Source organism: Pelodiscus sinensis, chromosome 18 (genome assembly GCF_052426305.1).
Source record: "Pelodiscus sinensis isolate ZL-2025 chromosome 18, ASM5242630v1, whole genome shotgun sequence".
In the NCBI taxonomy this organism is placed as follows: Eukaryota; Metazoa; Chordata; order Testudines; family Trionychidae; genus Pelodiscus; species Pelodiscus sinensis.
In genome coordinates, this window is record NC_143069.1 from 1973901 (window position 1) to 1987118 (window position 13218).

Sequence of the window (13218 nt, forward strand, 5' to 3'; positions counted from 1 at the left end):
ACGTTTCAAAACCGCACACGGCCTTTCAAGACGAGAGCCAGTCAAAGCTCACCGCAAACACTTCCAGGGGAATACAACCCAGCATCCCACGACTCGAGACTCGACTCGGGTTCATTGCTTGTGACTTGAGACTCGACTCGGGTTCATTGCTTGTGACTTGAGACTCGACTGGAGACTCGACTCGGGTTCATTGCTTGTGACTTGAGACTCGACTCGGGTTCATTGCTTGTGACTTGAGACTCGACTTGAGACTCGACTCGGGTTCATTGCTTGTGACTCGAGACTCGACTCGGGTTCATTGCTTGTGACTTGAGACTCGACTCGAGACTCGACTCGGGTTCATTGCTTGTGACTTGAGACTCGACTCGAGACTCGACTCGGGTTCATTGCTTGTGACTTGAGATTCGACTCGAGACGCGACTCGGGTTCATTGCTTGTGACTTGAGTCTCGACTCGAGACTCGACTCGGGTTCATTGCTTGTGACTTGAGACTCGACTCGAGACTCGACTTGGGTTCATTGCTTGTGACTTGAGACTCGCTCATTTTGTTAAATCGACTCGGTGAAAAAATTGTCCAAAAATGCCGCTGTTGTTCGTAACAAACCGCCCACAGCAGTCAGGGCCAGACGGAGGCCTGGGCGAGCCGAGAAGCTGCCCAGGGTGCCAACCGACGGGGGTTGCCTGATGGCAGCTGTAAGGGGCTCGCGGTGTCCCTTACAGCTGCCATCAGGAGCCGCGCGCCCAGCTCCTGCAGCGCCAGCCCCGCGGTGCCGGCCAGCAGCGCCCTTCCCTGCACAGCTGTGTGGCCCTGCACGACCTGGTGTGTGTGTGCCAGCTGCACTGGCTGGGCCGGGCTGGGCAGTGCATGCGCCGTGTGCATGCCAGTGGTCGTGGCCGGCGAGCACATGAGCCGTGCGCACTGGGGGTGGGCCTGCGCTCCACGGGCAGGCCTGCGCCCTGCACCCGGGGACGGCGCCGCACGCCCAGGGTCAGGGCGCCAAAAGGGCTCAGGCCGGCCCTGACCGCAGCGATCGCATCCCCGTCTCCCAGCTGCACTGCTAGTAGTTAGCCAGTACGGCAAGTGTGATGTATGTTAAGAAATGAAAACAGACAGTGACTATTGTTATTTACCGACGTTGATGGCTCGTTCAAAAGTGACTTGATCTTTTTTAAATTCACACTGGAGACTCGACTTGAAAGTGACTTTGGGGACTCGAGACTCGACTCGAGACTTGAACTGTCGTGACTTGAGACTCGACAACGACGACTTGAAGACAACACTGCGCGTCGGGTTTTGTGAGTGAAATGGGCTGCCCAGTTGGACCCACCAGTAGTAAGTTGAGGGTCGGGAACATGGAGTCCGCAGGCCTGAATAGAGGCCCGTAACATGAAAGCAGCAACAGGCCTAGAATCTAGTGAGCCAGACTTTAGCTCAATAACTCAGGAGCCAAGAAAGAGACCCTCCTGATAACGGTGTAATTGTGTAAGTTAGGTGGAGCATGGGAGGACCAAGTACAGTCAGCCAAAAGGGAGGAACGGAACAGCTTAAGGAATGTCGTGGTACAAGGACTCCCTGGAGTTATGCACATACCGAGCGAGGTTCAGGACCAGGTCGGAACTGACAGGATGGCGAACAGAAGGTAAGCCCCCCGGCATAAGGGGAGGGGAGGTAACTAGGCAACAGAGGGTGGCCGCCTGGTACGTAACGAAGTGATGTACGTTGTCTGTACCGGTCTATAAAAGGACACCACAGAGGATGCTCTCCGGCCGACCTTGGCGGGGGTGCACTAGGCGCCTGAACGGCCGGTGTCATTGCCTAGACTTACAGAATGCACAGTGGCTTAACTCTGCCTGCCCGGTGTTGGTACCTTGTCAGCGCGGGCCATAGTGCCCAGTGGTGTAACTGTAGGATCTCTGCTACCGACTGGTAGAGCTTCGCATTTGGCAACAAACCTGCTCGATTGATTTCAAACCTTGCCTGCACCGGTCGTGTCCGGGGGCTGTCGGAGATCTCCCGTGTTGACCCAAGTGCACGGGGTCTAACACTCGAGATAAAGGTGTGATGGCGCGTTGGGGTTCTCCCGTCTCCTGCACCCCGAAATGGCACGAACAGACTCCGCCAGCCGGTAGAATAGAGGGAGTTTATTGCCTCTCCAGGATACAGCACAGCACAGATGGAATCTGGTTACAGGAACTGGGGCTAAGAGGCCTCAGTGCCCCTCCTTGAGATGGGGGGTGGCTGGGCCCTACAATCCCAGCCCCCCTCCCCAGCTCCTTCTCCCCTGCTTTCCAGACAGAAACTAACTAACTCTCTTCCAGCCCTGCCCCCCAGCCAGGGGCGGCATCCACCTTCCTTTGTTCCTCTCCATGGGGGGTAGCTGGTCAGACAGGTTTGGAGCCCCCTTGCATAATGACTCACTCCCTGCCCTGCTGGGTCATGCTACAGAGAGCAGAGGTCGCCCACAGCCCTAGCAAGGTACCCACACTACGTCACAAAAGGGCGCACCGATTGTTACACACGCCGCCGAAAATTTCTCATCACCGACGGAGGAGAGGCCCGGTCAGGAGCACGCCAGGACGACCTGGACCAGACGAGACTGACACTGAGTTCAGACCACCGAAGGTACTGGGGTACAGAACGCTGAAGTACGACTCCACCGTCGGGACTCGTTTGGGTGCCCTGAAAACGGCGCCTTTTCTTACATTTACGCTGGGCTGACAATGTTTCTCCTGGCTCTAGAAATGACTTGGAGCCCTTCGGAGTGAATAGCTTCGGCCTTGTCTGCGCTGACAAATAGGGTTGCCAGGTGTCCAGTATTGAACTGGGCAGCCCAGTATCTTTGCCTTCCATCCGGTCAAAAAAAATACCAGACACGTAAAACGTCCAGTCTTTTCTGGTTTTCCTGACTCGGGCGTCCACCAGAAGGGCGGTTTGGACTTGCAGTGCAGGTCATGCAGCTGTGGCGGAGAGGATATTGGAGCAGGATGGGAATTAAAGGGGTCGCGACGGTATTTCCCCGGTCAGTCTTTTTTTTTGCTCAACAGAATTTTTTCCCGTTTTTTTTGGGAGGCTTGGTATTTTTTGTGAAACCATTTGGCAGCCCTATTGACAAGTTTTGTCACCCAAAACCTGCCTTTTGGTGACAACACAGGGAGGGCGTTTACACGGCCATACAACTCTTGGGGGGGGGGAACATCTAGTTTAGGAACAACAAACTTCCAGCCCCTCAAGAGACTTGTTTGTTCTCCTCCCTTTATTGTCGACCAAGAGCCAGTGCGGACTCTGCTGTTTGGTTTGTTGGGAGAACTGGCTTCCGCCAGGGTCCCACCATGCCTGCCCTGCTGGCTCTGCTCAGTGTCTTGTGATCTCTGCTGCTCTGCAGGCCTGCGCCCCTCCCCTGCCAAAGCTCCGGGACATGTCTGACAGCTGAGGGAGCTGCTCCCTTAGGGCAGGGGTTCCCAAACTTTTTGACATGGGGACCAGTAAATCCATTCACGAGATTTCAGAGGATCGGTAACATTCATTTACATATCTGCATATTCATTAAGCAAATGTCGAATATGCAAATACTTTGGTTTTGGTCCTCCCAAAGCCCACAGGGCCAGCTTTAGCAAAGCTTTTGATACGGCCACCCACAACATTCTTACCAGCAAATTAAGGGAATATGGATTGGAAAAATGGACTGTAATCCGATAAAACCCTGCACCACCACATCGTGTATTGAAAAAGGGCTCATTTATTTTCAGAAAGCCGACGCCATCTTTGGAATTTTGTATCCATATTCTCATTCCGGATGGTGAACGCCCCAGGTTCTCCATTTTGACACACTGTATGGACTTTAAACCTCACTGGCAGCCGTGGGGATATGTAAAAGGCCCGGCTTTTCCATTTGGATTCAGGGTCTGCGTGAGCCCTGAACTGTCCCGCTCCCCACTGGCCGATTCTCTCCCCCCTCTGCCCCACCTTCCCCGCTGTCCCCGCCAGCCGATTCCCCCCCCCGCGATCTCCCCCAGCCAGCCTCACTGCCCCCGCCAGCCCGTTCCCCCCCCACGATCTCCCCCAGCCAGCCTCACTGCCCCCGCCAGCCCGTTCCCCCCCCGCGATCTCCCCCAGCCAGCCTCACTGCCCCCGCCAGCCCGTTCCCCCCCCCCCCCCCCCCCGCGATCTCCCCCAGCCAGCCTCACTGCCCCCGCCAGCCCGTTCCCCCCCCGCGATCTCCCCCAGCCGGCCTCACTGCCCCCGCCAGCCCATTCCCTACCTCCCCCCCCCCCCATTCCCCCCCCCCCCCGATTTCTCCTGGCCAGCTCCACTGCTCCTGCCCCCCCAGCCAGCCCTGCTTCTGCCAGTCGTTCCCCCCCCTCTGCCGCGATCTCCCCTGGCCAGCCCTGCTTCCGCTGGCCGGTTCCCCTCCCTATCTCCCCCGGGCAGCTCCACTGCCCCGACCCTGCTTCCCTGCGGCCCATACCCAGCCCTCCCTCCCCAGCCTGCAACAAGAACTCACCTGGTAACCCTCACTGCGCCTCTGCCGGGATCCTGAACCATACGGCTGCATCCGCCCAGCCCGGCTGAGGACTCGGGGAACCCGGCGCTGCACGGACAGTCCGGGAGCCCGGGACACCCTGGCAGCCACGCTGAGGCCCGGTATCCGGGAAACGCTGCCTTAGGGGAACAAACAAAGAGCAAGTCTTTGGGATTTCTGCCTGGCTAGGAACCCAGCGGCAGGCGGCTGCTGCTGGAAGGGGAGGGCTGGACAGGCCGCTGTGCTACTTGGGCATCCCTCAGCCCGGAGCTCCCAGCGCTACTCACGTTGCTGCTCCCAGCAGCTGAGACGGCTGGGGGAGAACTCGGGGCGACTCCCAGATAGTGCTGGGATCAGCTCTGCCTTCCCCCCCACGGCCCTGGGGGATACTCACCCACGATGCCTCGCTGGATCTGTCCACAGGGCAACGAGCCAGGTGGCCAGGAAACGTCAGCAGCGGGAGGCAGAAGAAGCTTGGCCGACGTGCGCACGGTGACGGCACTTTGGTCGCCTGCCTTTCCCGGTGTGGACAGAGTCTTCACGCCCTTTGATTCGGGTTTCGAGCGCCACCCGCGCCCGCCGTGCCGCCCGCAACGCCGAGCGAGAGGAATTCCCCGGTGCACTCACGGCATGAGCCAAGCGGAGCCCCTGCGGATACGCCTGCCAGGCAAACACAACGGCGTGTGTTAAAAGGGCACGGCCGCCCCACACGCCTGCCTCTCGCACGGCGTCTGCGCTCACCCGCGTCCGGCCGCTCCGCACGGCCGTCGCTCCCTGTGCCGACCGGGCTGCGAAGAGCTTGGCCGGGTGAGCCCGGGAAAAGGGCAGGACTCCGATTGCCCTGTATAAAGACGCCGGGGAGGGGGGTGAGCTGGTGCTAGGAGCCGAGGAACCGCGGAGGCTGGACGTGCGAAGGCTTCTCCCCTGCAGAGCCGGGAGGTTCTGGAGCCGGGCACAAATCACCCACTCGCGGGAGGTTGGCGCTGGAGCTGCTGATGCCCAGGATCGGGCGCCGGGGTCTGGGCCAGCAGGCTCCTTCCGGTCCTGGTGTGCAGCATTCCCAGACCGCGGTGTCCAATATCACCCCCCCAGGCCCGGCCCCCACGTTTTGTCAGCTGACGCTACGGCCCGGCTGCCAGGGGGAGTGCCGGGCTGGGCAGGGGACAAAGGGGCCCGTCTGAAGTTGCAGGGGCAGGACGCAGGCCAAGCCGCGGTTGCACAAGGGGGTGATGTAACCGAGAGGCCCATGCCCGGGTCCCTGGGGGCCGGGTATTTAACCGCCCTGCCCCGGCCGCCGGCAGCACAGGAGAAGGGCAGGGCAGCGAAGCGGCTCCCGGCCGGCCATGGAGCTCCTGGGGGCCGTCACCCTGGTGCTGGTCATTGGCCTCTCCTGCCTCCTGCTCCTCTCCAGCTGGAGGCAGAGGCGGGGGGCCGGGAAGATGCCCCCGGGTCCCCTCCCGCTGCCCCTGCTGGGGAACCTGCTGCAGGTGGATCTCACCAACATGCGCAAGTCCCTGCTGGAGGTAGGTGGCTTTTCCTGGGACCCCCAGGCTGCGCCCGCCACCCCCTGCGAGCCCCCCACCGGCTCTTTTTGTAGCTTTGGGAGGAGCTGGAGCCTGGGGGGGGGCGGTTTGGGGTGCCGTGCTGGCGGTGCGGGGGCACCAGGGGAAGGCTGCGGAGGGCCAAGGTTGGGAGTGTTGGAGGAGAGGGGCAAAGGTTGGTGTGCCGGGGAGGTGGAGCGGTGGGGCGTGCGTACAGAAGAACAGGCTGTTCCAGGGGTGGGGAGGCTCGTAGGGAAGGGTATCTGGGGGCTGGGATGGGGATGTGGAAAAGGGGTGCTCGGCCAGGCTCTGTCTTGAAGCGGAGTGCTTGGGTGGTCCAGGAGAGAGTCAAACACCGCTCAGCTGATCGGCAGATCCCCTGCTGCCAGCCGCATGTTTCTCCTGGTGGTGCACATCCACTCATGCCTTGGTGCACACGACAACATTTATTCCGCACATGGGGTGTGGAGAAATTTAGGGGGAACACTGGTGCTCTGTGGGGGGTGCAGTGGGGCAGGGTGCCTCTGCATTCCCTGTGCGCCATCCCCGTGTCTCACGGTGTCCCCATCCCGGCGGCAGATCAGCGAGCGCTACGGGCCGGTCTACACCCTGCACCTGGGTCCCCGGCGGGTGGTGGTGCTGTGCGGCTACCGGGCCGTGAAGGAGGCCCTGCTGGACCAGGCTGAAGACTTCAGCGGGCGCGGGGAACAGGCCACCTTCGACTGGATCGCCCAGGGCTACGGTCGGTCGCCGCCGCGGGAGGGGAGGGAGCCAGGGGCGCGAGGGGGCAGCTGCCCACGGTCCATTGGGCGTTTTACAGGGAAGCCTCGGGCAGGTGGAGCCCGCAGCAGCCAGGGTCTGGTTCAGCATTTAGGGGCTTTTCCTCCGTCCCTACAAAGAGAACCGGCTCCAGCCCCGCCCCGGAACCTGGGAAATTCACCCCCCACCCCGCTGGCAGGCACAAGGGGAGGGAGGGAAGCAACGTGGCGTGAATGTGGGAAAACACTCCTCCCCCCAGGGCTCGGAAACAAAACCAAGGGGGCTGGGCACCGTCCTTACCTCTCGGGTTCTTACCTCCAGCAATCGGGGCGTCCCCGTCGCAGGCCCCGCCCTTCTCGGGGCAAACCCAGAGTCCAGAGGGGCATGCGCGGAGTTCACCCCCCAGCCTGGGCAAGCGGGGGAGGAAGGAGGCATTTTACTCACTGCTGCTCACTTGCCACCCACCTGCTCACGGCACCTCCCTGGCGCTGCCCTGCTGGCCGCTCGTGGCACCTCCTGGGCACCACCCTGCTGGCTCCCCGTGGCACCTCCCTGGCGCCGCCCTGCTGGCTCCCCGTGGCACCTCCCTGGCGCCGCCCTGCTGGCCGCTCGTGGCACCTCCTGGGCACCGCCCTGCTGGCCACTTGTGGCACCTCCTGGGCACCGCCCTGCTGGCTCCCCGTGGCACCTCCCGGGCACCACCCTGCTGGCTCCCCGTGGCACCTCCCTGGCGCCGCCCTGCTGGCTCCCCGTGGTACCTCCCTCTCCCCGGCGCCGCCCTGCTGGCTGCTCGTTGTATCACAATGGCTACTCTCTGGCGCCGCCCTACTGGCCATTTGTCTTGTCTCTCCACCGCCCCCTGCTGGCCATTCGTCTCACCTTTCCCATGGCACGTCTGCACGGCCGCTGGCTGCTCCTGGCAGCTCTCCACCGCCACCCTCGGCTCCCAGAGCTGAGCAAGCCGGGCAGAGGAAACACCAAGCCCAACACCATTGACAAAAGGCTCTCGGGCAAGGCCTCTTTAGCTCCGCTCCTTGGTGGGGGGAGGGGGTGGAACCGGCCCAAGCAGTCCCGGCAGGGGAGCCTACACAGGGCCGGCCCACGACATTTTGGCACCTGAGGCGGGAAGCTCCAGTGACGCCCCCGGCCCCCTCGCTGCCCCAGCAGCAGACACAATTTTCTACCCTCGGGGTCCTAGTGGTGCCCCCGCAGTTCGCCCTGAGTCTACGCAGCCTTCCCACCAGAATCACCGTCCCTCCCCCGCGCTCTGAAAGCAGAGCCCCTGCCTAGCAAGAATCTTTCTGCTGCCCCGAGCCCTGCCCCCGGGGAACAACTCGCCCAGGCCTGCTCTTCTGTGTCCCCGCAGTGCAGACCGCGGCCACCACCCTTCCCTCTGCCTGTGTTTCCCACACCCGGAGCCAGGGTTGGGGCCCAAATTCAGGGGACTGCAGGGAGCAAAACCCTGCTCTGTCTGCAGGATCTCTGGCACACCCAGGCAAAGCCGGAGCAACCTGCATTTGCACAGACACAGCCAGGGCCTCCCCGACTTGCAGCAGGCTGCGAGGGGCACACGTCCCTCCAGACCCCACTTCCAGGCTCTTGCTTTTCCCACCCCTGAAAGAAAAAGCCTCCGTGGAGTTTCAAAACCCGGAAGAAGGGGAGGAAATTCTCCAATTCTGAGACCTTGACGAGAAGGGAGAAAGAAAGTCACAAGAGATCCTGGGACGTTTCTGCCCAGTTCCTCTCCCGGGCCCTGGGGGGTTTTAGGGTGCAGAAAGAGGTTGGTACAGCGCCTGGCGCTGGGGGGCGTGGCCGCTCGCTTCGCAGTGAGTAAATAACACCCAGCTCTGGGAAAAGCTCCGCTCTGGCCCCCTGCCTGCGCTGCGTCTCCTCCACCCCCCACGTGGCCCCCACGTCACCGTCTGGTTCCTTGTCCCCCCCCCCCAGGCGTGGCCTTCAGCAACGGGGAGCGCGCCAAGCAGCTGCGCCGCTTCTCCATCACCACGCTGAGGAACTTCGGGGTGGGGAAACGCGGCATCGAGGAGCGGATCCTGGAGGAGGCGCACTTCCTGCTGGAGGCCCTGCGGGGCACCAGAGGTGGGTCAGGGCAGGGCCCCACCCGGGCCCACCCGAGGTTGGGAGAATTCTCCCCTGGTGCAGATGGGGAAACTGAGGCACAGAACAGAGCCGTCCCCCTGGCAGACCGGTGTCCAGGGTACAAGGCAGACATTCAAGGGACCGCAGGGCAGTGCCTGGCTTGGTGACAGACTCCCTGCCCTGCCAGAAGGGGGAGTGGGAATGGGGGAAGGCAGTGGGGACCAGTTTGTGACTAGCCTGGTGGCGGCAGGAAACCTCGTGGCCCCCGGGCCCGGGCAGAGCTCAGAGCCCACCCCATCCTTGTGCCCCCCCAGCTCTGCCCTTTGACCCCACCTACTTCCTGAGCCGCTCCGTGTCCAACGTCATCAGCTCGGTGGTGTTCGGGGACCGGTTCGACTACGAGGACAAGGAGTTCCTCTCCCTGCTCTACATGATCACCGAGAGCTTCCGCTTCACCGCCACCGCCTGGGGGCAGGTACGCCGGGGTCCCCGCCGGGGGGAGCGGCCCAGCCCCCCGCCACGGCTCCCAGGCCTGCCCGTGGGGTCGGGGGGGCGCTGGCTCCTCCGGGCCAGGGGGTACGAAGCTGGGGAGACCAGAGTGGAGCTGAGGCGGGGTCTGCGGTGCTGGGTGCCACCCAAGGGAACGTGGGCGGGCGGTGTGAACCGGGAGAGATGAACAGACTGAGGACGGGGGGCAGGGGAGGGACCCCCCAGCTCTCCACCCCGCCCCCATTCAGCGGCTCCGTGGCTCTCCCTGTCCCCAGCTCTACGAGATGTTCTCGGGCACCATGTGCTACCTGCCTGGCCCCCAGCGCGAGGCCTTCAAGCAGCTGGCCGGGCTGGAGCAGTTCATCCAGAGGAAGGTGAAGGCGAACCTGGAGAGCCTGGACCCCAGCGCCCCGCGGGATTTCATCGACTGCTTCCTGGTCAAAATGCAGCAGGTGCTAGGAGTCGGGGGAGGAGGGTGCTGGGGCGGAAGCCGGAAGAGCAAACAGCCTGGTTCTAACCAGGGGTTCACACTATACCTGGGTCAGACCAGTGCTAGGGCGCAGGTGCTGGAGTGCAGCAGAGCTGGGCTCTGCCACCGATTACCCGCGTGGCCTTAGTCACATCACTGAGTGTCCCCTCGCCCATGGGGACAGAGAGCCGTAAGCTCCTCAGAGCGGGGATTGTGGGATCCCAGTGGGGGCCTGATTTCATGCTGGGGGGGCCTCCGGGCAGCTCCCCAGCCCTGCAGCGCGATGGATACACAGAAGGATTCTGAGCAGCCTCATGAGCCCGAGGGGCACTGGAGTCCGGGATCTCCTCGTGTGTTGTCACCTTCCTCTCCAAGAGCATCTCTGGGGCGTCGTCTGTTTTTCCAGGAGCAGGGAAACCCGGCCTCGGAGTTTTTCCTGAAGAACATCGTGCTGACCACGTTCAACGTCTTCTTCGCCGGCACGGAGACGGTCAGCACCACGCTGCGCTACGGCCTCCTCATCCTGCTCAAGCACCCCGAGATCGAAGGTAGCCGCCCCGGCGCACAGGCCGCCCAAAGGACCCGGTGGGGGGCGCCCGTGGGAGGCGGAGGAAGCCGGGGGGCGGGGGCGGGCGGGTTGGCCCTCTCCCATTGCGATTCCAGGGCTGGATTCAGCCTTAGCTGCCCGGGGGCCAAGCCGGAGTCGGGTGGGGGGCAGCTCCCCCCTGGGGCAGAGCTGGATTCCCGCCGGGCCCCCTGGAGCTGTGCCGCCGTCTCCGCAGAAAAGATCCACGAGGAAATCGACCGGGTGATCGGGCGCAACCGCGCCCCCAGCATGGAGGACCGGAGCCACATGCCCTACACCGACGCCGTCATCCACGAGTTCCAGAGGTTCTGCGACGTCATCCCCATGGGGCTGGCCCGCCGGGTGACCCGGGACACCCCCTTCCGGGGGTACATCATTCCCAAGGTAGGCGCCTGGCCCCCCTGGCCGAGCTCAGGACCCAGACGGTGACTTTGGAGACTTGTTTTCTGTTCCCAGCTTGGCCTCAGGCCAGTCACTTTCTTCCCACCCTGCGGCTGGGTCCCGTTCCTGGCTCTGCCACTGACTGTCTGGGCGACCTTGGTCATCTCCCTGTGCCTCAGTTTCCCCCGCCTCTCAGATGGACACGCACACACTCAATGCGCCTTTGAGCCTTTGATGGCTGGTGCCACCTTCCCACACAGGCTGTTGGGGAGCAAAGAGCGGAGGCTCCGCTGTAGCAGGCGGGGGCCAGCGCACAGCCCCTGCGGGCACTAAGTGGCATGAACCGTTTGCTGGGGCCCGGCCCAGTGTCCCTGGGCCACGGTTATTTGCAGCTTTTATTCCCGGGGGGCTCGGAGCCCCGGCACAGACCCGGTCCGGGGATGCACATCCACACCCCACTAAGTACTGGACAGCAGCTGGAAGCAGGGGCAGTGGGGTGCAATGGTTAGAACGCAGAGCTGGGACTCCTGGGTGGGAGGGGCGGAGCACGGTCACTGGAGCTGCGGGCGCCGGACACACAGGATACGGAGCTGGATTCTGGCCTCTCCTGGCCTGTTGGATTTTGATATTTGGGGTGGAGCAGGGTCGGTGCTGGGCCGTGCCCGCGGGCGATCACGTGGCTCTCCCGTCTCTCCCGCCAGGGCACCGAGGTGTACCCGGTGCTGGGCTCCGTGCTGTATGACCCCTCGCAGTTCAGCGCCCCCGAGACCTTCGACCCTGGCCACTTCCTGGACGGCAACGGCCACTTCAAGAAGAGCGACGCCTTCGTGCCCTTCTCCATCGGTACGGACCCTCCCCCGAGCGCGGCGCCCCCCCCCCCGCAGTGAGACCCCCCCCGGCCCGGCCACGGCTCACCATGCGCGGCTGCGGTGTCAGATCCCGGCCGGTGTGAATCCGCGTCGCCGCCCCGGGGCCGGATCCCGGCTGGTGTGAATCCAGATCCCCGTCCGTCCGACTGGGGCAGAGGGGCCGCGGGCTCAGAGCCCTCCCGGCTGCCCCTGCCCGGCGGCCCCTGACGCCCGGCGCGGGTCTCTCCTAGGGAAAAGGTACTGCTTCGGGGAGATGCTGGCCCGCATGGAGCTCTTCCTCTTCCTCACCAGCATCCTGCAGCACTTCCGCCTCCGCTCGCCCGTGGCGCCCCAGGACATCGACATCTCCCCGAAGCTGGTGGGGTTCGCCACCCTGCCCCGCAGCTACCAGCTCTGCCTCGTGCCGCGCTAGCGCCCCGGCTGCTCCGGGTGGCCCGGGGGTGGGGGGATCCAGGAAAGGAACCTGCTCTGTCCCGGGTGGAGAACTGGGCCGCCCAGAGACGGGGCAGCGGCTCGGGGCATCTGACTGTGGTACCCAGGCTGGGGGCTCGCTTGGATTTCCTCCCCGACGCCTCTATGTCACCCCCTTCCTCCGGCCCTTGGGCCTGCTGATCCAGGCCTCCTAGAAACCTAGCATCCCAGGGCGGGCAGAGCCCACAGGAGGCATCAAGTCCAGCCCCCTGCCCAAAGCAGGACCAACCCCGACTCCATCGGCCCAGCCAGGACTGTGCCTAGCGGGGGCTTCTACCTGCTGTCCTGATGGGGACTAAGTGAGCTGTTCCCACTCCAGAGAGAGCTCTTGGGGGCTTTGCAATTGGCCGCTCCGTGCGCAGCGGCCGTCAAAAAAGCAAACGGTAGGTTGGGAACCATTAAAAGAGGATGACGGCTAAGAGAGAAGCGCGTATTGCCTCTGTGAACCCACGGGACGCCCATAGCTCGCACCGATGGGGTCGCCTCCTCTCCAGAAAGATCTCTTGGCCTTGGGAAACGTTCAGAAAAGGGCACCAAAAATTTGGAACGGCTGCCACAGCCAGAGCGATTAGAAGACTGGGACGACCTAGATTTGTGGTATTCCCCGTGGGATACCTTGGCTTTAGTGAGGCATTTGGTACAGTCTCCCGTGATCTTCTTCTCAATAAACTAGGGAAATACAACTTAGAGGGGGCTACGAGAAGGTGGGTGCAGAACTGGCTGGATAGCTGCTCTCCGAGAGTCGTTATTGACAGTTCACCGTCACGCTGAAAGGGCAGAACAAGGGGGGGTCTGCAGGGTCTGTTTTGGGACCGGTTCTGTTCAATCGCTTCACCCGTGATTTACAGGATGGCAGAAAGAGCACGATGATAAAGTTTGTGGCTGATCCCAAGCGGGGAGGGGTTGCAAGCACGTTGGAGCGGTGTTTCTCAACGAGTTATCTGAATCCCCTTGGGGTACGCGAGCGAAATCTGTGGGTACGTCAACACAACTGAAATTTGGCAAAAATTGAATTTTTGTGTTAAGTTTGACAGCA

General features: G+C 62.8%; 1 protein-coding gene and 2 long non-coding RNA genes across 3 annotated transcripts; 1 reads left to right on the forward strand and 2 right to left on the reverse strand.

The window, feature by feature from the left end:
* Positions 1-2368: 2368 nt before the first annotated feature.
* LOC112544737 (uncharacterized) lies at positions 2369-5701 on the reverse strand. Its single transcript, XR_012898955.2, has 4 exons — positions 5262-5701; positions 4915-5180; positions 4503-4660; positions 2369-2958 (listed from the first exon to the last, which is right to left on the reverse strand). It is a non-coding gene; the product is annotated as an uncharacterized LOC112544737 (long non-coding RNA).
* Positions 5702-5730: 29 nt separating this feature from the next.
* On the forward strand, positions 5731-13213 carry LOC112544738 (cytochrome P450 2A13-like). The gene is made up of 9 exons (XM_075915586.2): positions 5731-6043; positions 6641-6803; positions 8768-8917; positions 9232-9392; positions 9682-9858; positions 10282-10423; positions 10658-10845; positions 11544-11685; positions 11942-13213. The coding sequence occupies exons 1-9, from the start codon at positions 5864-5866 to the stop codon at positions 12121-12123; spliced, it is 1485 nt and encodes a 494-aa protein (XP_075771701.2). The 5' UTR covers positions 5731-5863; the 3' UTR covers positions 12124-13213.
* Positions 6798-7537, reverse strand: LOC149523157 (uncharacterized). Its single transcript, XR_016347090.1, has 3 exons — positions 7509-7537; positions 7404-7438; positions 6798-7368 (listed from the first exon to the last, which is right to left on the reverse strand). It is a non-coding gene; the product is annotated as an uncharacterized LOC149523157 (long non-coding RNA).
* Positions 13214-13218: the final 5 nt, after the last annotated feature.

Excerpts from the sequence above, each read along its gene's own strand:
- LOC112544738 (XM_075915586.2), top strand. The coding sequence starts at position 5,864 with ATGGAGCTCCTGGGGGCCGTCACCCTGGTGCTGGTCATTGGCCTCTCC. Across the intron at positions 6,804-8,767 it reads CTGGATCGCCCAGGGCTACG|GCGTGGCCTTCAGCAACGGG; the intron begins GTCGGTCGCCGC and ends CCCCCCCCCCAG. Across the intron at positions 8,918-9,231 it reads GGCCCTGCGGGGCACCAGAG|CTCTGCCCTTTGACCCCACC; the intron begins GTGGGTCAGGGC and ends GTGCCCCCCCAG.